This window comes from Colius striatus, chromosome 1 (genome assembly GCF_028858725.1).
Source record: "Colius striatus isolate bColStr4 chromosome 1, bColStr4.1.hap1, whole genome shotgun sequence".
NCBI classification, from domain to species: domain Eukaryota; kingdom Metazoa; phylum Chordata; class Aves; order Coliiformes; family Coliidae; genus Colius; species Colius striatus.
In genome coordinates, this window is record NC_084759.1 from 200,826,268 (window position 1) to 200,853,355 (window position 27,088).

The 27,088-nt window shown below is 42.8% G+C and overlaps 1 protein-coding gene and 1 long non-coding RNA gene across 3 annotated transcripts; one reads left to right on the forward strand and one right to left on the reverse strand.

Annotated features, from left to right (window-relative positions):
* On the reverse strand, positions 1-26,580 carry PROSER2 (proline and serine rich 2). Of its 2 annotated transcripts, none has more exons than XM_062020068.1 (4): positions 26,373-26,580; positions 16,929-17,144; positions 4,642-4,897; positions 1-3,770 (listed from the first exon to the last, which is right to left on the reverse strand). In XM_062020068.1, the coding sequence occupies exons 2-4, from the start codon at positions 17,112-17,114 to the stop codon at positions 2,779-2,781; spliced, it is 1,434 nt and encodes a 477-aa protein (XP_061876052.1). In that variant the 5' UTR covers positions 17,115-17,144; positions 26,373-26,580; the 3' UTR covers positions 1-2,778. The 2 variants fall into 2 exon arrangements, with proteins under 2 accessions (XP_061876052.1, XP_061876057.1); XM_062020073.1 differs by having other exon boundaries at positions 4,645-4,897; positions 26,373-26,579.
* Positions 5,936-15,762, forward strand: LOC133624818 (uncharacterized). Its single transcript, XR_009818153.1, has 3 exons — positions 5,936-6,049; positions 14,674-14,710; positions 15,290-15,762. It is a non-coding gene; the product is annotated as an uncharacterized LOC133624818 (long non-coding RNA).
* Positions 26,581-27,088: the final 508 nt, after the last annotated feature.

Consider the following 27,088-nt stretch of genomic DNA (forward strand, 5'->3'; position numbering starts at 1 on the left):
TTGGTTTTATCCCAGTTTAATAGATGATTAATCAGATTTGTGCAAGACAATTACCTCTAACACAAGGGGGAAGAAATAAAAATCACAGCAACATATACACACAAAACAAGGTACACAAAATAGAGCTAAATTTATGTACAGGTTATTAGCAGCTAGACTCTTAACTTCATGTAGTACATGGCTTTACTTACTACAGTTTTAGGCACAGAGAAAAATTTACCAGTAGGATATCTGCTCTAATGAAGGGCCACAATGAATACCTCGTTCCAAAGTCCTCACTGGGCAGGAATTGCTTTAACCTACTGAAGACCTAACTGTCCCTTCCCACCAGCTGAGGACACAGCCCTGCACAAAGGATGAGAGAAGAGGATCCAGCTAATTCAGCTTTCTGCAACTGTATACTTCAAATATTACACAGCTAATATCTTCTTTTTTAAATAGGGTTATGTTACAGAGTTCTTGAATAGGTTGGAATTCCAGCAAAACAGAGTGCTTTGGGGTTTGTCTCCCATTTGCTTAGCATGGACTCTCAGCTGTAAACAACTTGAAGAGCTGGCAAGGCATGATTAGATGTGAAGATTGCTTTGTACACACTTCACATGTCTAATGAAGAATTTGCTTTAAGAGGATTTAAAAGCACAAAGGTCATGAAACATTTAAGTTTCCTTAGCAGGTTATGTTAATAAATGATGATACAGCATCCACATGAAGGACTCTATTCCAGGCTGTGCTGAAGCAGGTGCCTGGATGCGTTTTATGTGCTTCCTCATCTTTCTGATTTAGGACTACAGACATGGAGCCCAGCAAAAGCAAGGATGTGCTTTACTTGCAGCACACAAGCAGCTGTTTTTGTTTCAGCAGCACTCTCACATTTGATTATGCATGCCCAAGTGCTTTGCCAGACAGAGGGACAGCCACGTTTTAATTAAGGATTGCTTATGTACAGTCAGCCTCTCAGTGATGAATGTGATCACTTACCCAGTGCAAAGGCTGAAAAGAATAACTACAGAGCAGAACCAGCCAGATACCATAACAACACAATTAAAAATTTAAGCAGCAAGCAGATAAAAAAAAAAAACCAAAGACAAGAAACCCTTTAACTCATGAGGTGGGTTGAGAACAGGTGCAAAGATTTTTGTTCCTTCACGACAGCTTCATTTACAAGTACAGCTCAGCAAGTCTGAAATACTTTATCACAAGAACTACCAACTTGTTTATCACAGTTATGTCAGAGCTCCTGGCTGCAGGGTGTGTCAGTTTCTATGGTGGCCACTCCTCTCTTCTTCCCCAAGGTTTACGAAGCAGCTCAGCTTCTTGGGAAAAAGAGGGAGCTGCTTAAAGGATTCAGAAAGTGAAGAGAATAAGTGAATTTTTCCCCTTTAGAGAAAAAAACTCTACAAATCTAAGAACTCTCTAAACATGCAGGAATAACAACAAGAAATTTAGAGGGTCTGGAACTTGGCATTTCATTACAAAATGGCTATTATTGATGTTTTCAGGTGTACAAAAAGGGAAGGGAGTTTGAACCTGGAACAGCAGCTTTGCCATGTAAAACAAATAAATCATACCAACATAAACATATTTTGGGACCATCTTTAAAAGCACAACTATTGAACAAAGGCAAAAACACCACCACCTTGGACCATCCAGGAGCAACTTGCTCTCACATAAACAGCTCTCTCCTGTAACTCCACTCAGCTTGCAAAATTTTTGGCTGTAACTTGTTATGCATTGGCAGGGCAGAATTGAAGAAGGCTGTGAACAGAGGATTATTAGGGCTGTCAGACTACAGGAAGATGAAATTGACAGGTTTTTTTAAGTGACAGAAATGACAACTATTGGGTGTAGTACAGCTACTGTGCTAAAAGTAACTGTTGCTTCATAAGAACGCTAACATGAAAGGCTTCTGACATAAGGTTCTCACATTTGGTACAAAGTTAACTTGTTCCTATGGCTTCTCTGCTATGAGATGGACACTGGTACAGAACAGTTGGGGTCACAGATTGTCAGGAGACTCTTTGGCTGTCAGTGCAAAAACCCGTGCATGATGCATATCCTTGAGGCTTATCTGGTGCCTTTCACTGGACAGGCAGGTTGCTAGAGTGTGACCACAAAGCAGGTGGCTGGGAAGAAAGGCAAGACTTCAAGTGAAGCAGCAGAGTGATGCAGTCACCCACTCAGAGCCTGGGCTGCTCTGTTGAGGAGAAAGTCAAAGCAGAAACCAGTGAGTACAGAGCAGGGAAGCAGGAGACTCCACCACTGGTAGGGGATGAAGCCAAGCCAGATAATACAGACAGCAAAAAAATCACACAAGTGCATCACACTGGTCAGAAATTTCAGCTTTGACGTTATCCTGAGCTCCCGTGAACAGCCCTACACGTGTGGGTGAGACAAAGGGAGCTCTTGGGTTTGGCTTCAGAAAGAGCAAGAGGAAGATTTGCCATTCAGTTTGCTATGTACAACAACTCTGCACTGTCACTTCATTAACCAGATGCTGCCTGCTACAGTCCAGCATGACTTAAATAAAACTCCTCTTGGCCCCCAAGAGCGACCGACAAGTATCTCTGGAGAAAGGGGAGCCGAATCCCACCACTGTACATGACCATCTGTGGTGCCAGTCCTTCTGGCATCAACACCAGCAGTCATTCCAGTGTCCAGTATATCCTTAGCTTGCCTGAAGCACAGAACTTCTCCTTTCTTCTTCCAGTCTCTTTGATCCCAAACCTGTTGGGACTTCTCTAGCACAAAGCCACGCTGTGACTTTCCCCCCCTCCCCGGTTAGGAAGTCTCTTTCAGGAGTCCCAGTTTCCGCAGTGCCTCTCTCCTGGCTTCCTCCGTGGAGCCACGGCCAGCAAACTTAACTGTTATACCTTGGGATCGAAAGCCTGAAGGTCTAGGCAGTGAACCTGATCTCCTCCTCATCTCCAGGTTTAGACCAGGTTGTTTATAATCATTACAGCTTTTTGCCGTGTCCTGCTGTGCGCTGCTGACCTTGTTAGCACCAAGTGCTGCCTCTGGTTTGATTGTTACAGTTTTGCCTGTAGGAAGGAAAGGGCTGGGCTCGCTTTTTAAAGCCTCATGGACGTTTTGATATCCATTGGGAATGGTGTCTGCCTGTTTGGGCTGCACATCAAGCTGCTGAGTGCTTGGGGCATGGTCCACTTGGTCCTGAGCTGGCTTCCCCTTAACTAGGCCGAGTTTTGTCAGGGCCTCGTATCGTGTTTGCTCAGAGGACAGGTCCCTTAAGGAAGAACTTCTGTTACGTGACAAGAAATCATTCTTCTGTAGTTTCTCCTCCAGTTCAGCTGCCAAAAAAGCTCCTCCATTGATGTTGGCCAGCACCTGAGCCCTCCGCTCCTGGACATTAACTGCTGCTTTTGAAATAGTCTCACTGAATTCTTTGCCACTGACATTGGTGATGTTGATGTTGCTGGGGAAGCGGTGTAGCTTGGGTGCAGGCACAGGAGGGTGCTTGGGAGACACAAAAGAATCACCATTGGCCACTGGGCTTTTCTTCCTGTCCAAACTCCCCTCCCTGAGGGCAGTGGGGAAGCGCAGCCTGCTCTCCCCCTGCTGCTCAGACATCTTCTGGGCCATGATGAGGGGAGTGGGGACAGAACGAAGCAATTTGGGATGTTGCACTGCAGGAGGGGGTGGAGGAGGAAGAGGAAGCGTCTCCGATGTGGATGGTGGCGGAACAGGAGGTTGTGGGGGAAGGTCAGCAGCTACAGCTGGCTTGGGGCTCTCAGCTCTCCAGGTAGCATCCGACACTTGAAAGACAAAAGCAGTAAGAAAGGTCACAAAGTCTTCACATAAAGCACAATACAAGTCTTTCTTTCATCTAGGATGACCAAGCATCAGTATTTCCCTCCCCTAGACTTTCTAACTCAAACTTAGCCCACATTACCAGAAGAAACTATAACTGAACTCTTAGCAATGGCATCTTGTGGGTGCTACAATTCAAATCACCACATTTACAAGGTGTTCACAAGAAGCCCTCTTTATGCCATTCATTTACTAGCTACATGGTAGCTTCTCTCTGTTTCCATGGCTGCTTTTGTTCTGCAGTGTTTTGCAAATGTTATTTTTCATTCCAACAGCCAGGTGAGGATGTGTTACATCCCACTGCATGTACTAGCTGATAAATCCATTCTCCAAAACCAGAGAGCAAAGTCCACAGGGTGAAGAAAACAACAGTCTTCTCACAAACTTCTTGATAGGATCATGTGCTTTTCAGTCTCACACGAAGTAACACTACAATCTGCTGTCTTAAAACTTAAGACTTTCTCTAAGAAGCCTCAGAGTGTGAAGGCATTGATGAATACTGGGCATCCTCTCTGCAATGACTCTGTGAAAGTAACTCAGTTCTGTCACGGCTCAGTCACCAGGCAGGGGGCTGAGATAGCAGTCCAACAACTTAACCATGTGCATGACCTTCATGAAAAAGTTATATTAACAGCAAGGATTTCAGAAACTCCAAGCCAAATAAAAACCCACGTTCCTTAAAGCTCCTGATGCATAATAGATTCATCTGGAAGCTGGAGGGAAGGTACAGAATTTCTTTTGCTGTTTCTAAGGAGAAATGGAATATGTCAAGGCTAGGTCAAAGAGAAAAAAACCCACTCTTGCAAGAAATACTACTACCTGGTTCTGTATCTGTGCTAGGAGGGCCTTCGTGGTCACTACTCTCAGGTGTTGACTGCACTAAGTCGATGATATCTTCAGTCTCTGAATGACTGGACACATTTTCTTCTGTTGACCTTGGAGACTGACAGTGGATGCCACTGTCACGTAGGACTGGCTCCTCCAAATCATCTTCTAAGGCATCAATGGTTTCCTCAAAGAACATGAGAACATCCTGCTCCTCATGAGTTAAGTATTTCAGACTCTCATCATCCTGTCGGAAAAAGACAAAAGCTGGAAAGGTTAACACCTTGCAGGTGAGTACGGATAAGTAGAGCTATGGCAAACCCAGCAGCCCCTTTCAAAGGCACAAAGGGGCAGGATGAAACAGGCAGTAGTCACATCTGAAGCCTCTCCTGCTTGCTGTTTCATCCCTTCCCAAAGGGGCATTCAGCCACTACACGCAAGAGGGGAAAAAACTCCAGGAGTTTACAGAGCTTTAGTTTTGACTGAAGAACAGCAATAGGTATTCCATCCTTTAAAACACCAAACTTCAGTTCATCAGACAAGTGGCCATTTGAATAGGCAAGAACAAATTGTTAAAAGCTCATGGAAGCACACGTGTGCCATTAAACAGGGTTAGGGGAGCTTCTACAGGCTCCAAAGTGAGGAAGCTGTTTCAGCTGCTGTGCCAGATTCAGCAACAATTCTTAGAGCAGCATGGGAGGGAAGGGGTGCATTCAAGACAGCTCAACAACTGAGTTGATTCCCTCTTTTCTCTAGGCCAAAGTGGACTTGGCTTCTGGAGCCAGAGCTGGAGCTGAGATCTGGCTCTGAAATCTGAGTTATCCAAGAGTTACATTGTAGATGACAGTAGAGAATAATTGAGAATAAACATGAAGATGTGTTCCCCAGCAGTAAAGTGCTTTGGGCTATTTTCTCCAACAGGAAACAATTCTGTAGACTACAGAAGTGACAAATCATCATTTGGATTATCCAGTCCTCATTTTCTGAGTCACTGCTCTTGATTAACTTGCATTAACACAACATTACTTTGAGAAGCTAGACACCAATACACAAAATCTCTTCCCTCCACCTACACCCTGGGAAACACTCACTTTTCCAGAAGCTTGGAGATGACAAAGAATGATTAGGAAAGGCACTACATTAAGACAATGGACACAGGAAAGATGTTTCCCAAGACAGATGTGTAAGTTTCAGAATGTAACTAAGCATTGTTGGAAATTAAGTGAGGTTTTTCCTTTTCCAAATTGAATTTCCCTCCCACTAGGCATACACTGGAAATGTTGCCCTCAAGAACTCCACAACTAACTTCACAAGGAGGCATCAGCAAAAGCAACACAAGGCAGTTTCCTTCCTCGTCTTTACTCTTCACCTCTCCAAGGACATTTAATTGTACATGCAGGTAAGGCAACAAGGCTACTTCTTAATGGTGGGCTGGGGGAATTTAGGTAAATACCTAAAGGTATGCAGTGCAAATATCCAAGAGGCAGATATGTTCTGGCTAGGGCAGCATAACTTGCTTCAAACTCACCGTGCCTGTTCAGATCACCTTACATTAGATTAGAAAACTCTGTGTGCAGCTCTACCTGTTAACTCAGCTCCTGGTGCAAACAAAGCTTTTATCCCCATCCCCAGCATTAAAAATAAGAACAATGTGCCTCTGTGGAACAGTAATGCCTATAGATTAACAGCTATCAAGTGCTGCATTGTACCAAGTGGCAGTTAGCACTCAAACACTACAAATGAGAAAATAAATGCTTTAGGGCTCTTAGTTGCCTTCTCCTGTGTAACCCATAAAACATTTTTCCTATAAATGAATGAAATACAGAAGACAGTTGCCTTTCAGCAACTCTTAAGACACTTCAGGACAGGTTTGCTTATTTGTAGCTGCAATCTCAGCAGTCTTCAGTCACAGCTGGCAGAGCTTTCTGTTAAATCAGAGAATTTAAAACAAAGTTCATTAAGAAGAGGCTCATGCTACAGCTACATTTCTAGAGATTCGTGTTAAATGTCATGAGAGTGAACATGGTTTGATGGCAGGGAGACACACACACTGGTAACTTTGTCTTACAATCCACTGTGTACTGTCAGGATAAATAGTTTCTTCCAACTTGCAGCAAAACTGCTGTAAAAGCTCAAATTTGGCTGCCATTTGCAATTGCCTATTTAAAGGACTAACTTCAAAGGCTGACGTATTCCACAGCTCTCACCCACCACACAGCAGTGCTCAGTTTTCAAAGGCCAAGGAAAGTTTTACAGCTGCACTTGAAAAAGACAAACAGACAAGCCTTCTTTTTTTTTTTTCCTCTTAATGGATGTTGCAATCTCCTTCCTTCCCCACCCAAACACTCATTCAGCTGCTATGTCTAGTAGGCAAGAGAATGACAGGAAAGGCCCCGTTGTTAGGTAGGCCCTGGCTGGAGCTGGACAGGACTTCAAGCAGCTTTTGTTGAGGGTGAGCTCATTCCAAGAGCCAGACTTCCGCAGGCAAAGGGAAAAAAGGACCCAAACCAACAGGGTTGTGTGTAGAGAAGTTTGCAGTGACAGCAGATCCAGACTGTGGTGCAGTGCAGAAACGATTCCACCACACTTTATTCCTTTCCAAGAACAACTGCTCCTACGTGAGCTTAACTCATTTGATCAGGAGCTGAAAAAACAGTGTGTGAATTGAAACAAAGACTTTCAGAAGCCCTCCCTTCCACCCATTTCTGTGCTGCAAGACTAAGTGCTTTTCCATGACAGGTAAGATTTGCAGGAGGATTGGTCAGCAGAGCTCTTGCCTGACTTACCATGCCTCATGGATCTTGCTGAAATGAGCAGTCTCCCAGGATGTGAAGGACTAACCATCCATTTACTACAAATGTATTTGCAAAGGGAATACCTAGATTTGACAGGCCAGCTTCATCTCAATTAATACTTTGATTTCTTTCCTCATGCAATTTTCCCTCAAGATGATCAAAGTCACATTTTCTTGGGAAAGATGACTGAGGAAAAAAAGGCAACAGCTCTAGAGATTAGGCAGCATTCTGGTAGGTCACCATACTGAGATGCAAGGCATCCAGCCTGGCTAGAAACTCCCTTAGGCAAGGCATGTTTCAGTTTGAGATGAGGAAATAATCCCATTTTAGACACACAAGCACAATGAAGATAAAACTATTTTGGCTGGTCAAACCAAAGGAGCTCAGAGATGTAAAGCTGCAGTGATTGGCTTTACCACTGTTCTGAGAACAGTGGTGTATTATAAAATGCTCACTCATAGTAGAGTTTTGTTGTGGTTAACTGATGCCAGTTTTAACTAAGGTTACTAAGTCTATTTCCAGTTAATTTCCCACATATTCCAAGTCCTAGAACAGCTCATACTTTTTCTGGGCTGTTTTCTCAGGCCTGTCTCCTTGAACAATCTGAGTTTTCAAACAGTCAAAGCAAAGTCTTTTCAGTTACTTGAGTTATTCCCCTCATACTTTCCACTAATTCACTAACTTAATATGCAAACATGCCTCCCCAAAACGAATCTCACATACACCTTACACTACTGACTTTAGAGCTACTGTCAAAAGACAGCCTAAATTTGAAACTTGAAACTTGTGCCTTAGCTGAGGATTAAAAAGACTGCTTGGACAGAAAAAGAAGTGGGATGCAGACAGCTGAAATAGCTGAGTATACTCAGCTGGCATTAATATTTTACATCCCTGTACAGCCAAACATTTCCTGCCTACACCAAACAGGAAAGTCTGTTATGACAATGTTTGGTAGAAAAGAGAGAAAAAAAAGAAACAAGAAAAAAAAAAAGAACAGAATCTGTTTAATAGAAAATATCTGTCCAAAGTACCAGCTTAATATCAAATGTTTCACATGTATCTGAAGACACTCTTCACATCACATCCAGACCTAGAATCCTAAGACCAGCACAGCTTTGAGAGAAACAGAATGGCAGGGGAAATCAAGCCACCTGCAGTAGTTAAGCCAAAAATAAATCATTCTTCTGAAAGCTGCTGCAGAAACAAACTTCAGTTAGTAAAATACCAGGAGAACACCAGATTCAATTGATTTATCATCAATCACCTGACAGTACTAAAGAATTAATAGGCACAGTTCCAGGGCAGAGAAGTGACTGATGTTTCTCAAAAAAACCCATGAGGGGAGCAAACTATTCTAATATGTAGTACAAAGAAATGGATGTAGCACCACTTAGGCCTTAGCCTCCTAATAACAAGGCAGGCAGTTCTACTTGTAAAAAGAAAAGGGGGGAAAAAAAAGAAAGCCTTATATTCAGGAACAGCAGCAGAACAGGTACAAAAGCTTCAGGGTAGAAGAAAAAGGCAAGCACCTCTGATTATATTTACAGAGAAAGGAAACAGTATGGATCATACCACTGTGTTGCTTGAAGTGGAAGCAAGTGAATTACAGCTAAGAACAAGAACTGCCATGCAGGATCAGACCAAAGTGTCCACTGAGCTCAGTAGCCTGCTGTCAGCCACCAGTAAGGCACAGGATGGGAATGGGGTTGGGGAAAGACTATCTTATCTCTACATTGGATGGATTGCTATTTTTCTTCCCTACATCCTTCCAGTTTCTAGCAATACATGGCTTAAGGACTTCCCAGTTGCATCCATATCTATGTACTTAAATAGCCCTCAATGAGCTTTTCTTGCATGAATTCATCTTATTGTGTTAAGCCCAACCAAATAGCTGGCATTCAAAGCATTCTGTGGCAATGAGTTCCATGGTTTAATTGTGTGCTGTGTCAAAAAATACTTCCTTTACAGTCTACTATCTGATGATTTTGATAATACCATTTAATTTGGTGAAGACTATAATATTGAAAATTGTTTTCTTCAGTTTGTTAATATAATTGTACTTGTGTGCCTCATAATACTTAGTAAAACATATCATCAATAGGTCATGAGGAAACAAACCATCTACAAGTATTTAAAAAAATAAACTAAATTAACTGAAGTAAAACTGATTAAATTACTTCTGACCTACTTCAAAAAGCAAGCTAAAGCAGGGCAAAATCTACATAAATGCTGAAGACCTCTCTCTAGTCACAGTCTGATTGGTTTATTATATCTTCTTTAATTTATATTTTAGAACAACAGTAGGAAAAATTGAGACATTTCAGCCAAAAGACATTAACTGTTTTTACAAAACCAAGGAATTTCACACCAATTTCATTTCCCATGAGACGGTTACTAGCTTGGCCAGTAAGTATAAGCACAAGATATTGTATACCTTGAATTGAAGGTTTTGGACACAGCCTACAAAAAATACACTCTTAGATGAATAAGGAAACTGTGTCTAAGTGCTTTGCAGTAACTTAATCTGTGCAACTGAGGGGCAGGAGAGACTTATTTTTAGAAGTAACACAGAATCATAGAAATGTTTTGGTTGGAAAAGCCCTTTCAGTTCATCAAGTCAAATCTCTAACCTAGTATGCTGCCAAGCCCATCACTAACCACATCCCTCAGCAACTCAGCTACACATCTTTGCAATGTCTCCAGTGATAAGGACTCCACCACCTCCCTGGGCAGCCTGTGCCCATGTCTGACAACCCTCTCAGGGAAAAAATCTCCAATCTAAACCTCCCTTGGTGCAACTTGAGGCCATTTCCTCTTATCCCATCAGTTGTTACTTGGGAGACCGACCCCCACCTCACTACAACCTCCTGTCAGATAGTTGTAGAGTGATCATGTCTCCCCTCAGCCTCCTCCAGAGTAGACAATCCCAGGTTCCTCAGCTGCTCATCACAGCACTAGTGCTCCAGACCCTTCCCCAATTTTGTTGCCTGTCTCTGGACAAGCTCCAGCATCTCTATGTCCTTGTAGTGAGGGGCCCAGAACTAAACATAGTACTTGAGGTGCAGCCTCACCAGTGCCCCGTACAGGGGGACAATCCCTGCCCTGGCCCTGCTGCCTACACTATTTCTAATACAGGCCAGGATGTCATTGGTCTTCTTGGCCACCTGGGCACACTGCTGGCTCATCTTCAGTCGCTGTTGACCCTCACCCCTAGGTTCTTTCCCTCCAGGCAGCTTTCCAGCCCCTCTGCCCCAGCCTGTAGTGTTGCATGGGTGGTTGTGGCCCAGCTGCATGACCCAGAACTTGGCCTTTTTTAACCTCATGCAAGTGGCTTCAGCCCATTTATCCAGCCTGGCGAGGTCCCTTTGAAAAGCCTTCTTGCCCTCAAGACCTAGACTCCCACTTAGATCCATGCCATCTGCAAACTTACTGAGAAAGCACTCAGTCCCCTCCAGAACATTGCTGAAGATGTTTAACAGAACAGGCCCCAACACTGAGAGAACACCACTGGTAGCTAACTGCCAGCTAGATTTAGACTCCATTCCCCATCACTCTCTGGGCCTAGCCATCCAGAGAGCTTTCCACCCTTTGGGTGTGCATCCCTCCAAGCCATGGGTGGCCAGTTTCTCCAGGAAGATGCTGTAGGTAACAGTGTCCAAGGCTTTAATGAAGTCCAGGTAGATATGTATCTAGCATGATGTATCATGAATTGTCTGTTTCATCATACAAGTCCTGAACAGATTTGTAGATAATCTCTAGACCACAGTAGACAATTAACTTAATATTTGTCAATTCCCCTGTGCTGGAAGATGTTGCTGCAAGAACTAGGACAGAATGAGGCCTTCATGTGCTTGTAGGCCATAAGATAAAATTCATTAAAAATATATATTAATATAGAGTAATAAAAATGTCTAAGCAGCAATACAAGATGGGAGCTGCAAGTCAAAGTGCCTAAAGAGAAAAAAAACCAGAGTGCTGTTCAGGTATGTGAATATCATTCTGGGATATATTAACCAGGGTGATGAAATAACAGCACATCCTTATTCAGAACACAGAGTTCAGAGTCAGTCACTGAACTTTGGAAAGGATGCAGCCAAGCTGGACAGGGTCCAGAGCAAAGTAAGGAGTGCTGAGAATTTAGCTGCACAGGAAAGCTAAAAGAATAGAGTACATTATGTTTTAAACTGGTGAAGAATGAATGGGTGGTAGGCAGATGTAGCTCTGTGTTTCAATATATAAAACATCACACTATGTGCACTGAACATGAGGCAAGTTAAAGTTGTCTTTCATGTTATAGAAACTCTAATCCAAGTATTCCTTGAAAAGTAGTGGAGTACAAAGAAGCTACTTTAGAAGTTCAGGAGTACCTATCAGCAAGGGTTACAGAGCAGAGCTGCCCATTTGCTGGAATAACCTATAATACCAGATCTTGCTTTGAAGCAGAATGATGCAGTTTGTACATGTCTTATATTATCACTTGCACATTTTACAGCAAGGTCATCCCTTGCTAGTAGTCAGCCTCTTTACCTTAATTCTATCCTTATGGTCCAAAGCAAGCAATCCTCCAGCCCCTCATCCTCTCACCTCCTTGCCCTGCTTTAGAAGCAATGACTCTTCTTTTTCTAAGTCATACTGCTTCCAAGTTATGCCAATATAAATGTAAAATGGATGAAACAGCACAGCGCTCCCCACACCCTGTAAGGAATGGCTTCCACCTGCCCAAGGACAGCTGCATCCGTAGAGAGTATCAGTCATAAAAATTCCTCTCATTTTTGTGTATTATTACTTGGCAAAATACTTGGACACGGTGAAAGACCTTGTAGTACAGTAAAGCCTGCAGAATATCAGTATCAAGGGGGGGAGAAACACCTTCATTTTCTGAAAGCAGTCTTTTTCAGGACTTTCCTGAAGTACAGCTCAGCATCACAAGATTCCACTGAAAATTGAGAGAAAACAACATGTGGCAATGGCCTAACACACACACATCTGTCCCTTTCCAGTAACTCCTAAAACTGCACTGAAATCCCAGGACCTCCTCAGAGGGGCTGGAGCAGAGAGATATTAATGTGGTGCACTTAGAAAGCCAGATCTCTTTCATGAAAGTTACCTGTACTGATCCAAAAAGCATAAAGGTCATAGTAGCCAATTTTTAGGCTCTGAGACACCTTATAACTATAAAATAACCAGGTACCAGGTCAGCCTTCCGTTAAAGAGCTGTGTGAAATAAGACACTGACCCAGCTCAGACTACTGAAGATACTTGCTCTTCCTGTCTAAGAACATTCAACGTGTCACCTGCACTATACAAGCTGTCTGGTGGTGACAAATCATCCTCAGTGACTGGGTATCAAGTCTTGTCAGAGCCACAGAGGAAGCATGTTTGAAGAAATAACAAACAATAAACAGGACATCATCTTTTTAGAACAGTCAAGTGACTGTTTCTTTCGGTCACTACAGAATTCTGGAGGTCGCCACTGGAGTGGTGATGAATTGCAGCATTAACCAAGGCTCTGTCTGAACTAAAGGCCAAAAAGTAAAAAATCCCCAAACCCACAAAAAAACCCAACCCACAGCACGAGTGTCACAGGAACTTACTGTCCCTCAAACAGTAGGACATGGTCAGATGTAGAAGGTCAAGTACTGAAGTAATATCAACAGATCCAAGGCACTGACAGAGCTTATTACCAGTGCAGTTCCTAGCACAGTTCACTTGACGCACAACCAGCACCTTCTGGCATGATTTTCACAGGTCATACTAGTGTCCTAGCATGTTCTTCACACCTAGACATTAAAGCAGTTCTGCATGGCTGAGAAGAGATGCACAGTACAATTACCAGAGTGGACCACTGAAAAAGGGTTGTCATTACGAAGTTGGTCTGTGCCCATTCAGTCAATGGCAGGAGACCAATTGTTTCAAAAGGAAAAAGCTAAGACCAAGTTTTATCTAAGTTACGTGTCCTTAAAAATGCTGCAAATGTACTTCAGTGCAAGTTAGTTCTTATACAACACATCAGGGACTGTAACTCCAGAATGGGTTTAAGAAGTCAGAAGTGTCAAGCAGAAGAATCATAGAATGGTAGAGGTTGGAAGGGACCTTTAGAGATCATCTAGTCCAACCCCCCTGCAGAAGCAGGTTCACCTAGATCAGGTCGCATAGGAACATGTCCAGGCAGGTCTTGAAGACCTCCAAGGAAGGAGACTCCACAACCCCTCTGGGCAGCCTGTGCCAGGGCTCCCTCACATTAAAATAGGTTTTTCTTATATTTAAGTGGAACTTTGTGTTCCAGCTTCATCCCATTACCCCTTGTCCTGTTGCTAGCTACTATAGAAAAAAGGGATGTCCCAGCCTCCTGAGAGTGGTTCCATTTCCCCTCCCCTTGGACAGTGCAATTGATTCCACATACACTTGTCTCATGCTTTTGCCAAGCAAATGTGTGGATGTTGCCTTCACTAAAAAGAAACCAGAACATATATGAGGACATGAATTTGCACATATAAGAACTTTTATGGTTATAAAGCTGGTACGAGATGAAAATACTGTGGCAAACATTCTGACTCTATCTATAGGCTCTTGTCTTCAGCTGCTGTGATAGATTTTGCAGCCTAAATCCAGTCCTGTATATCTACCATTTATATGGAAAAATCTACTGCAATTGAGATAGGACATCAGCACCTTGCTCTCTGTTTTAATAACTTCAATTTTACAGACTGCAATTGTCAAAAATAAACTAAAAGCATGATTGTGTAGGTAAGCAGAAAGCTGAGAAATCTGCCAAAACTAAACTGAACTGACAACAGCTGACCAATAAGAATCATACAGAGAGTTTTAGAACCTTCTTTACACGTGGCAATTCATGTCCTTATCTTAGTCATTCCTAAACCAACAAGTTCCCCAGCAAGTAATGCCAGTGCAGGCACACAGCGTGCAGCAACAGCCAGCCAGTCAAAGCAGCTTTGAGCAGGCAGCGTAGGCTGAAGCCAGTCCAAGTGTTTGTCTCTTATCACATCCCTAGGTTTGTCTGAATTCCACAGATGCAATACAAAGGTTACATTTATTGACTAATGTAGTTTGACACCGACAAGTTTAAGAGCCTCTTTTTGTAACCGAGTAGGAAGAAACCTGCAGCAGTAGAGGCCTGTCATAAAAAGCACTGCTACGCTTCTTACCAAGGCTATTAAAAAATAAACCCAATGAAAGTCAATTCTGACCTTCCTTGTTGTGTCTCTAGGTGAAGAGACCTGGAGAAGTGATAAATGAGGAGGCAGGTAAGTCTGTAGTCACTTCTGTTTCAGGGCTGTGAAGGTTTAGTGTGTCTGAAAATCTGTCCTTTCCTTTCTCAGAACTGGTCCAATAAGAAATTCTTTGTCTACACAAAGTTATGAGTCCCCTCCTTCTCATTAAGCCATCAAAGCTTCTGTATCTTATGAACTTTTCTAACCCAAACTACTGAAGCAAGAAGTTGATGTCTGTAGAACCATGTTCCAGCAACTAGCTTTTCCTTTTACAAATCCCCTGACCTGCTCAGTGGACAGTAAAAACATGGGGGTTTTTTTACAACACAATTACACAAGGATATAGAAAAAGAAATATTGGAAGAATACTGCTCTTTATCATGAGGATTTGTAAAACTGAAGAGACAAGAGATGACCAGTGGAACAACACTGTTTTCTCACATTAGATCACAATAAGGAAAGATCTGAGCAGCACCAAAGGCTTGACTATTTACTTAATCACAACTGGCAGAATTGAACAGCAGATGCAGTTCACAGATCCCTTCTGAAACTCAGAAAATTGAATTACGCCTTTAATGAAAAGGTTTTCCACTTCCCAACCTGTTGTTCCAGGCATGCTGGTTGTCAGCATTATCAGACAAGCTACTTACTGCTGGAAGAACGGTCATGGAAGGGGATCTGTGGCACCAGAATCAAACTTCTTGATACATGTTTGTGCACGAAGGAAGTGAAGCAAGACAACTAAAGGTCTTGAGAACTTCTTTTGCTGATGCACATATCTGATGGGAATTGCCTAAACCTGCAGCCAGCTTTTACTCCATCTCTAAGTTACTGCATTACAGAGTAGGAAGGGATTCCAACTGTAGCTGATGCACCATCGTATGGTTATCACGTGGTGAGATCTAGTTAGACTAAGGGACTCTACGTCATTTTCTGACACAGCAGATTGAGCATGAGACTGTACAAATACAAGTTTGATAACCTGGAAAAATGAAGTCAGAGTAATGCATAAATGCAGAATTACAAGTAAATTCAAGTTGTAAGTCTTTAACGAAGTGCAACTCCCACTGTAGTTGTCTAAAATCCAATCACTTTTCATATAATAAACAAAATACTCCAAAGACCCGAGCACAAATGGTGGAGTGGCTATGCTCTTGACCTCCCCTGCTTTGACCCTTCACAGCTTTTTTTCTAGTAAATATCAGAATCAGACAAGAGACTAGATTTATTAATACTTGTTTCAACTAGCAACACAAGCTGAAGTGTACAGCATAATATTAACAGAGTTGTATTTTCATTAGAAACAACCAAGAAGAATATCTTTGGCATTACCTCCAGTTGCCAAAAAGTCAAAGGTATATAGACAAATACAGGTATCAACTTGCTTACTTATTTTTGCCCCTTATTCTTTCACAGAAAACAAATTCACTAAAAGGAAGCCAGCAGGGAGGGCAGAGGGAAAGATACAGAGAACATAATTCCATGTTTAGGGCAAGACAGAGATTTAGCCTTGCATTTAGGGAAAGCATGTTTGCCTGATTGCCTTTTCCTCAATTAAAATGGATGCTTTTCAAATGGTTGTGATGATTACAAAAAAATGCAAGGAACCATACCTGCTTTCTAGGCCTAGGCTGTCACAGCACAAATAGTCCTGTTGAGTTCTTTGCCTGAATCATCCTGCTAATTGGGAAAATGCAGAAGTGCATCCTACTCCCTCAATTACTCACAAACTATTTAAGTGGCCACACACTCATGTTCACTAATGTGAAGACAGCTTTGTTTATGGTGATGTATTTGTTACTCACCTAATTATATGAGGGTGGAATAAGCAGAGACCTTCATTCAGTAGTGTCAACAAAGAGATTAAGCAAGAAACAGCATATAGAACCAACACTATCCTTACGTTCCTTTATGAGCTACTGAAATCAAGGGCAGAGATGTGCACCGAACTGTGCACCACATGCAGGTGGCTACACTGAGCCACCCAGTATAAAACTGTCATTTCCAGTTCTCCAGGAGGAGTGGCCCAGACAGAAGCAAGCTCTAAGACAGGCAGAAAAACAAGCTGTTGTATCAAATCAGAGTAGTTATTTCTGCTGTTTCAGTTTGTTGACAACCAAGACCAAAAGTAACCATATAGGACTAGAAATGGAAAAAAAACAACACTTAAGAAAAAAATAAAGGCCTGTGCTGTGAACAAAGCTACTAGTGTAATTTGTACCACTAAGCATAAGGCTCATTAAACACTTACCAAGGCAGTGTTTCTGCACTTAGCTTGACTGCCGTGATTCTCCACACTGCCACCACTCTCCATGCTCCCACCTGCATGCTTTGGAGAGACTTCAGATGCCATTTCAGGAGAATCTGAGAGGAGATTTCTAGGCATCACACTCTCTTGACTTATGGAGCCCGACGCAGTGTAGAATGCCATCAGCATATTACGTAGGGCTGCTCGCGTTACTCATGTCTGAAAACAGAGAACAATGTGTTACACTTAAATGCTTTTAAAATACTCAAAAAGGAGTGAAAAAGAAGTAGTTTAAAAATATCCCAGACAAGTTAATGAAGAGAGTATCTTTTTGCTTTGTAAAACATCTACCATCTATGGGCACCTTTTACAATGAATTGCATTCTAAAAGGTGACTTTAAAAACTCAGCATAGCAAAGTTGTGCACCCCACCTTGTGTGCCTCCACAACAGCTGTCAACAGTTACAAGTGTGGACCTTGCATACATACCTGTCCTACAATGTTTTCCAGCACGACACATCATTAACAGTAATAAAATCCCATAGGTTGAGATACAAACTGACCCAGCTCAAATATCTTCATCTTTTATTAGCTTTTAGATAAGAATTCTATTTATCAGATCACATGAGAGAAACAGAATCCAGTTTGTTTCCTAATATTGCAGTAGTTAACTTGTGTGTTACTGAGGCAGGTCTATACCAACTACTTCTAGTGAAAGATGCACAAACAGAACTTAATGCCATTTTTACATTATCACATTACATAGCAAAATTGCATTTTAAAGCTTATAGAGCTTTTATTCCACTCAGCCATGAGGAAACAGAGTGGGAACACTTGAGAGATGCTCACTGGAACAGATATATGCACCATCACTTACTGGAACAAAAGCCATCCTACTGCTGAGTTCTGCAATACCTCTCTGAATTGTTGGAATCACCCAAAACACTCTGGTAGAACTTTTTCCTTCATTCTCAAAATATCATAAAGACAGAAGTCAGCCTTGTGCACTAATGGCACAAACATGAGGTAGGTTAAAAAGCAGAAAGAACCTAGCTCCTTTCTCTCTCCAATAGGTTAAAACTCTCCTTGCAACAAGAAATTGCCCTGTTCTTTAATATTCTACCTTTTCACCCTCCCTACCCATACCCAGGGAAGAGCATTGAGGCATTTCTCAAAGCCATGGTTTCTGAGGTACCACGGTCCATGCAGCCAGCTAGATACCATTACCCTGATATAGTGCAAATGAAATGAGATGAGATGCTCCTGCTTCCCAAGTGCTTCTCCCTTTATTATGGTTCAAGAGGTGACATGAGAAGCAAAGTCAAGTCTGCATTTCCAATTCAATTGGATTATTTCTCCTTCCTCCCTACCTCTATGGGTGAGGGCTGAGAAACCAGAGCCTCCTGGTAAGCTGATTAGTGTTTCATAGCAGTGAGATAACATCTGCCAATACTGAGCAACAATTCCATCCCGCTGATGCTTTCCTCCCAGGAGAGAGCTATGACATTACCAGAGGTATGTACCAATGCTCTCTCATCTATGCAGTAGCACCAACATATGTCCTGGGGGAAGGCTCCCATACAATGCCGCTAGGCTGCAGGCCAGCAAGTCTTGGAAGAGTGATCCACAGAGCACTGGATTGCCAGAAGTGCATCTGATAGCCTTTCTTAGGAACATTTGGTCTAATGATTAAGATTTAGCCTTGCTTTGAAATAAAAAGGACATTCTTCCTGTCTTCTATTAATAGCGAGTGCTCAGGATGATGGTCTTTAAGTGATGCCACAGAGGTAGAAACATGTTTCTGGTTGTGGTTTTCAGAATCACGAGGCAGGCAGACATAAGAGCAGCACAGCAGCTGCTGCACTTTCAGTTGCCACATCCCCAGGCTCAGGCCAAAAAGCTATGCTGCAGAAAGCTAAAGTGGAAAAGAGCAGCCCAAGTCTAGAGCATGTCCTGGAACAGCAGCTCCAGCTACAACAAACCCTGTGGCATTGAATGGCCACACACAAACACACACACCCCAGAAAGCATGTATCATTTTTAGAAGGCAACATCATTAGTGAAAATCTTGACTCCTCTGAAACACTATAAACAGAGAAATCAAGGTACCATTTTTAGAGGGCAAGACTACCAGAGAAAGTCTTGACATTCACAGAAAAACCCCACTGACTTCAGATTTCATCCCATGACTTTCAAGGTGACATTCAGAAGGAAAAGATATTTCTTCTAAGAAAGGATGAGCAAGAGCTGAGTATTCCTCCTGATGTCCAGCATAAGGTATTATTTCTCATCTGCACTTTTAGGCTGCAGCATCAGCTTCTATCCACTTGTCTCCAGTATAAACTGGACATGCAACATGCCATATTTGTCCAGTCCCTTGGTAATGTATTATAGATGACTACTAGATTTCTGAAGGATACTCAAAACTGTGAACCTTTTATAGAGTACATGATGACAGGTCGTAGCTCTAGGTTACAACAGGTATCATAGACAAGACATACATTTAAAGAATAACCAAATGAAAATATTAATCCAAGTTACCAAGATACCAACAGCCCACACCCTTGAGGGAGAGGAAAGTACTTAAAAGTACTGTTACAACAGCAGAACTTTATCATAAGCAGGTCTAAGCTTTACAGTGGGCCATCTGCATCCAGGACATCAGGAACATAAACATTCAGTAGCAACCAATGCTAAATAACTCTGCTTCCAGTAAGCTCCTGTTACTCATTTTGGAGCTCAAGCTCAGATGTTTCACAAAGCTTCTGAACAATAAATAAAGGCAGTGACTGTGACTGGTTAAGAGAGCCACCCACACAAGATCCAGTAGAAAGCATTACAGCACTGGTTTGGCTTTTGTGTTGTAAAGCTTCTCTGGAGGTTTTGCTCAATTCAGAAAAGCCCAGGGGCTGTGCCATAGCCTGCGAGCCTGGAGAAACAAGATGAGGGGAAAAAAAAATAAGTCTTTTTCCCTTCCACCTTTTACATAATCTTTAAAATTTAAGGGTAGATAAGATGGTAATCCATTCATATCCATTATTTCTTCTCCCCTTGGCTGTGCCTTTTATGCTTTAAAGGAGAAACTCATACATATTTGTACATTACCTAATGAACTACAGCTGATGTGAGGCTGCCCAGCACTGCTGCAGCATGCTTCACAGACAAATTTCTTTCCTAACCATGGCTAACACTGAAGGCCCTTCATTTTATGCTTTAAGTGAAAGACTTTGTGGATGTAAGATAAAAACAGCCAAGAATCTAATGAATTTCAAGATGACCCACTGCCTGTTTCAGTAGGATTGCCTAGGTAACAAGCAAGGGTTCAAAAATAAGGTAACCATCCTCAGAGAGAGCAAGAGCAGCAGGACAACAGGCAGCTGTTCCTCCTGACCTTCAGAGTCTCATTAAATATGAAAGCTGCTCTCAACAGGATTTGTTGCTTGGTCTGTTGAAGGCATTGTAGCGGTTTGGGGTTTTTTTGCTTGGTTTGAGATGTGTGCCTCTACCATTAGGGATTAATAACAAAAAAAACAGGCCATGTTACAAGAGTGCAGAAGTGTGGCAGAAAAAGCTCTATTTGGAGAGAAGATCCCAAATGGTAACCAAAAAGGCTTCTTAAGGCAGCTGTGATTCTATCAGCTAAAGTGGTCACTTCTCAGTTACACATTTATCAGGGGCTAGGAGGAGGAAATTGAAATATTTTAAAGCTAACATTGAATTTTACCTCCAAAGATTTAATTTTGCTTTGACAGAAGCACATAATTTATAGAGACTGTACATTAAGTTGCCAAAGATTAAGGTGCAGCCTGTCCTTTAAAAAGGGTATTTCTACTGTTTTGCTGACTAAGATCACTTCTCCACTGAAGTTCACTGTTAGCATTTAACAAGGGACTGCTTCTGGAGTAGCAGGATGCTGAAAGAAAATTAAAAAAGGTTCATTAAGGATCCTGTTTTAAGACTAAAGCTTAATAGCCAAAAAGATCAATCTCACAAAAATGGAAGACATTTAGAGGCCACTGCACAAGCCAGGAGCTAAAAGCCAGCAAACAGTACTGTGCCATTTACCAGAGAATATATTTTGGGTAGAGTACAATTTTTAGAAAGTTGTCATACATTTTTAAAAGGGCACAGCATCAGTCCCTCCCTCCCTTCACTGTACATACAATTGCTAGAACACTTTTCGCATGAGCTGTTCTTTAAGCTAGATTTCTTAGCCTAGGCTGTACTCTGAGCATTACACACACTTTGCCTGTTTTTAAACAGCTATTTCTCAGCAATGCAACTAAAACAGAAGAACCAACTAGTGAACTTTAAGGTTTGTTTAACATCAGCTGCACCCAGACATACCAATGCACACACTCAGCTCTGCACACACTGTCATTCATCTTGCATTCCATGGTGGTGCTTGAGTTTGGAGAGTTAAGCACCTGGAAAAAGCATCTGAAAGTACTTCAAGGGCATTTGAAGTGTTACTGTGGGGTAAGTTTTATAAAAATGATGGTATGGGGCAGACAAGAGACCTGTGTCTCTGTTAGCTTCTAATAGCACCAGATGCTGAGAGAAGAGTATGTGAAGCAAGGCAAGCAGAGCATAGGAATTCAGATTCCTGCACATTGTGGTTAGGAGACCCCAAGGCTTCCCTAAACAGGTCAGCTATTTGTGTCTAATAACTTGATGAATTTTGCCACCTATTAAATACTCCTGCAACATACCTTTGAACCTACTGAACAAGATCATAGCTAAACAAAACCAACTGGCTCATGACAGGTCTCTCACTGAGCCACTGGTGTTACAGACTCCTCAAAACTAATTGATCCAGTATGATGGACGTGTTTCCTCCTTATGAACAGAGCTATCAACAACTGAATTCTTCTTACCTCCTTCAGTACGTGAAGTACAAAGTAAATACTTGTGCTCTGGAGGTCACCCATGTCCTGCTCCTGTGATATACAGTAAAATTTTAGCTCTCTGGTAGAGTAATAGACTAAGTGATAGCACTGCCTACAAAGGATCAGTCTCACAGGCAAGTTGACCAACTGTAGGAGCACATGGGATGGCTGAAGAGTTATTGCTTTGAGCACAAACTCCCAGAAGCAGAAAAGAGTCAAAGCTGAACTGAAGTAACAATACACAATGCTTGATGTTTAAGAACCAAAGTGAACCAAAACTGGGCAACATGGTTAAATTCTGATTTTTCTTCTCCAAAGTGTAGATGCTTATGACAACATGCTAACATGTTTTACTATGATGCACGTTCCTTATCTGCTCATGTAAAAAGTCCTGTCTGTCTGAAATAGTCAAGGCTATTTAACATCCAGTAGCCAGGAAACATTCCTGCCCTTGTTTATCCTCCTATCAGCAGAGGATAGCCAGCCAAATAGAAATGATGATCATTAAAAACAAAGCAAAACAAAAACCACCAAACAGTAACAAAAAATACACTCCCAGTCTGTGACAGTATGGTCCTCTAGACAAGAATTGGGCCAACAGCATTTTTATAGACGTTTTCTTGGATATAAAATCTGACTGAGATTTTCAGATCAGGTATCAAGTAAGTCTGAATAGTGTTTAACAATGCAAGAACTTGGGGTACTCACATGGGAGCCCAGGACAGACACACAGCTACAACCACACAAGACTTCCAGAACCAAAGGGAATTTAATGCAAGTATATTTTGGTTTAAAGCTTTCTGGTTTCTGTGGTGTATTCATGACAACTCAAACTTTCCTCTACGGATTGCAGAGCTACAAAATCCGTTAGCTTTAAAACTAAAAACAAAGATTCTCTCAGTCCTCTCAATCTGGAAGCTGGAGCCTCAAGAAACACACTGAATGTCATTCATACAACTCACTAGAATTTGCAAGAGCTGCCAACAGTGAAATAATTAATCCTGTGTACATAAGTTTTTAAAAGAACTCAATGGGCAAGGCACCAATTCAGGAGAACTTAAATCCAGCTGACTTCACTAGGATATTTCATCACACGCTTCAATAGTTTGGTGAATTGGATCTCAAATTAAATGTAGCAACCACATGAAAAGAAAGGAAACAATCACAAACCAACATTTTCACCACCTAAGTAATAATTCAATTACTACACAGAATTTGCCAAATCATGCTTTGCTGAGAAACAATGCTTAAGGTTACACCTTTGACCACATTAATCCAAGCCTCAAGATAACAGAAAAAGAGGGTTCAGTACCATGCTGCATTCTTAACTGCTCTTTCAAGTCTAGCCTTTTTAGACTTGAGACCATATTTCAGAAACTTTGTTACCTACTGAAGACAACCAGGCCAAGAAATCTTTTGCAAAAGCCTAGATAGCGTTACCTCACCATTCTCTTCGCAGTGTTTGGGAAATGGTGCTGCTTTTAAAACAGGCAGTGGGACATGAACACAAGATTTGATGATGCTAAGCACACTGGTCCCCCCTCAAGACAGAATTTCTCCTGGAAAACCTGTGAAACATGTCCTCACATATTTTTGCTTTATCCTTTGCAAGCAAACTCTGTTCCAGTTCACTACAACAGATTCAGCTGGATCCCACTGCCTCCAGTGAAGGCCCATGGCAAAGATTCATATACAACATTGTGGATTAAATCACCAAAGAAGGATCCCTGAAGTGCTCACATTTCCCACGCATTTACAGTGGCAGAATCCCTCCCTGACCCAGCTAAAAATAAAACTACAGCCAGTGAGAAGTAGTTACTTTTCTTTAGCTTAACATCTTACCTAAGGATAACGATAAGGCTCTCACTGGTACTCCCCAGTCGAGATTTGATGACCAGTATCTGCTCAGTGGGAAAACCAGATACCCAGAGCCATTTAGCCCAGGATTATATTGGGCTTTAAACACATCCAAGTGATGGCTGATGTCTCCTCTGGCTTCAAACGTCCTCATGCAAATGTCAAGTGTCCGATTCTTAAAGTTACTCTTTTTTAGCACCACTCTGATGTTAACAGGGGAGATGATCTATGAGAGCCAATGCTTCAGAAACATGAAATGGACATAAACAATTTCAGGCTCAGACTCCTCTGTAATTAGTCAACTTCTGTCTTGTTACAGCATCGCTGGGGTTTAGGGTTTCATTATGCAACTCCTGCTACAAAGGTGAACCAAATCCTGTTTTACAAAGTATTTAAGACAGCAAGATAATTTGCAGCCCCAGTACAGGCTGTGTCACAGACAGCTGGATCTTAGCTTGCTTTCCTGTTCTTCTTTTTTTGACTGCTATGCTGGTATAGGGAGAAGGGCAGAAGACATCTGAAGCACAATGCAGGTGTTTACTTTTATAAGCACTTAATTTAATGCACATTTCATTCCTATTTAAGTACATAAAGGTCTGACTGCCTAAGGCAAACAGATGAAAGGAGCACTGGCAAAACAGAGCAGTAAATTCTTGCCCTGGACTTTCTTTGGTACAGGGATAATTGATACACATGCAATTGAAAAGGATATCCTTAAGCAGTTATTTACACTGGAAATGAAATTCCTTTGCTTTTACTTTTTAATTAAAAATAAAAGGAGGATTGAGAAATTGGTAATAGAATTTGACACATTCTGGCTGTATTTGAAAGCCACATTCATATGCTCGTTTATTTTCACGCTCCAGTATTTTAGGTCAGTCAGCCTGAGACTTGTCAACTGCTCAGGAGTTAAGTTGCTCCAGTTACTATATCCAACCAGTAAGCCCCTCTGCCAACATTCTTGGTTAATATTTCTCTCAGAGGCATGAAGAGGAAAAGCAGCTACGACCAGCAGGACAACAGTTTTACTACTAAGTCAAGAGATGCAATACAGAGTCTCCCAACAGAGAGAAGTACTATAGAAACTCATTGTTCCTTTACAAGGTCAGGTGTTACTTCTAGTCATAAAGCTTCATTTTACTCCTTCAGCTCTCCCTTGTCACCCCCCCCGATGAAATCCTTGATAAGAAACTGAAATGGAAAAACCTATTCAACTTCTGAGAAATTATTAGTATCTTCATTTCTTGGAGACTCAAGTCTGCAACTTTTTTCTTCTTTTACTGTTTAAACACCAGCTCCCCACTTATACACTAGTAATTACTGCAAAGAAAGGAGAAATGGCACAATCTGTATTCCTTATAGTAATATCTGTACAAGCAAGTCTATCTCCAGTGCTGCATTAGTCAAGGATCTGTAGAAGACTCTTAAGATAATGCCTTTTTAGTAGCTTAAGCCAAAAACTGCAAAAGCTTTTAAAACTAAGACTTACACTTTATGGTTTAGAAAGAAATCTTTCCTTCTAAAAGGAAGGGGAAAAGAAATAATTGTTACTCACCTTTCCAATACTTGCTGTCATTTAAAAAACCTTGCAAAGTTTTTAGAAAGACTGACAACCTCCTCTACATTTTTCTCCTATTTCATCTGCTTGTTACCGCAGGAAATGTCTCTTGCTACACCTGTGCCCAGGACCAAGCACAACAGAACTCCACTTGCAGCTGTCTTCTCTCAGAACCACACTGAGATAGAACTGTTCCTTGAGATCCTGAGTTACTGAAAATCCCAAGAGCATTTTTAAGGCTCTAGTTTCTCTTACATATACTAAACCTCACACAGACTACCTACGACCTGACTTTCACCTTAGGAGCCACCTGCCATCTCACACCATCTCTAGATAGCAAAGGCACCTGACAAAGAGTATGGGGAAAAAAGGTACTTTAAACTAGAGCCTGCTACTGTTTAAGACAACAGTTTTTCCAACAGTTAACATTAAACTGCGGACTCAGAAAACAATGGGGAGGAATAAGGCAGTTATTTAAAGTTCATCACCTTTAGTCAGTAACACCACACAAAGTTTAACAACACACACGTACTAAACCTTTCCTTAGCTCTCCTAAGTTGCTGAATAGCACACACAAGAGAGGATTTTTTAGGGAGGATTTGATGGGGAAAGAACAAGAAGACCTAGAGAAAAATCATCCCTAACGCAACTCAGCGCTGGTGAGCCCAGCCTCACTGAGAGCACAGAAGCTGTTAGCTAACAGTCCTTCTCCTCCCCTCCTCCGCACACAAAACTAAACCCACTGGGGAGCACCTCTCCGGGGCCGTGCCAGCCTCCCTGCGCCGAGGCTGCAGGCGGGCGCTGGCAGCGGCAGGTCCCGGCTCGCTGCCCGAACGGACGGCAGAGCGGGGCACACGGGGCGTCCGCCGCGTCCCGCCCGCTGCTCCCGGGAACGGGGCGATCGGAAGAAAGAAAGTCCCTTAATGAGGCCAGTACTGAACCATTACTATCCAGGGGTGACAAACGCGCGGAGCGCTCCCCGACCTCATCCAAACGGGCCACTGAGAGAAGAGGGAGCCAGGAGCTGGCAGAGCAGCGGCAGCTCATCACCCCGCACCAGCGGTTCTCCTCGCCAGCACCCACTCCCAGGAGACCAGAGACGCCCCTCAGCCACAGCACAGGGCGAGGGCAGGCTGCACTTACCGGCTGCAGGGAGCAATCCGCGCTTCTCCAGGCAGAAGTAACGAGCACAAACCCAGGAGCGAGAAGGAGCCCTGACAAAGGGTAGCAGCAAGCAGGTGGCTACAGCAGCACCTCCCGCCAGACACGGGCTGCTCCACCAGCCGACCCCGAACTCATGCGCACTGCGCCGGGCCACCACCCACGGCGGCCGGTTAAAGCGACAGGCGCTGCGCCGGACCCCAGCGGGGTGGGGCGGCCCGGCCTGGCCCGGGCGGGGAGCGGCGCCCGTCACGGCTCCGCCTCGCCCAGGCGGGACGGCCGCCTTTGTCCCGGCCGCTGCGGCAGGGTGTGAGGCTGCTCTGCCTGCGTGCAGTGTCTACTCTAAGGGGCTTCGCCGTGCTGCCGCATAACCCTGTGGAGCACGCTGTAAGGTTTAAGTACGTGTCTCTAGGCGCTAAAGAGGTGCTAGAGGTGATTCCGCTGAGGGACGGGCCCCAGCGATCCCCCCGTAGCGTGCATGGGGTGGGGGACACGAGTCTCTACAACCCCCTTGTGAGGGCAGAGAGGGAGGCGAGCTGCCTGCCGTGACGGCCCGCAGTGGGTGAGGGAAAAGGTCAGTGCCTTCGGCTTTGACTGAAAACCCAGAGGTAACACTGCCCAGCCCTGGTATCTCAGGGTGGTGGCGGTGGCCCCAGTCATGAGGGGTAAATTTTGTTAGATCTGATGTCTGTGGGGCT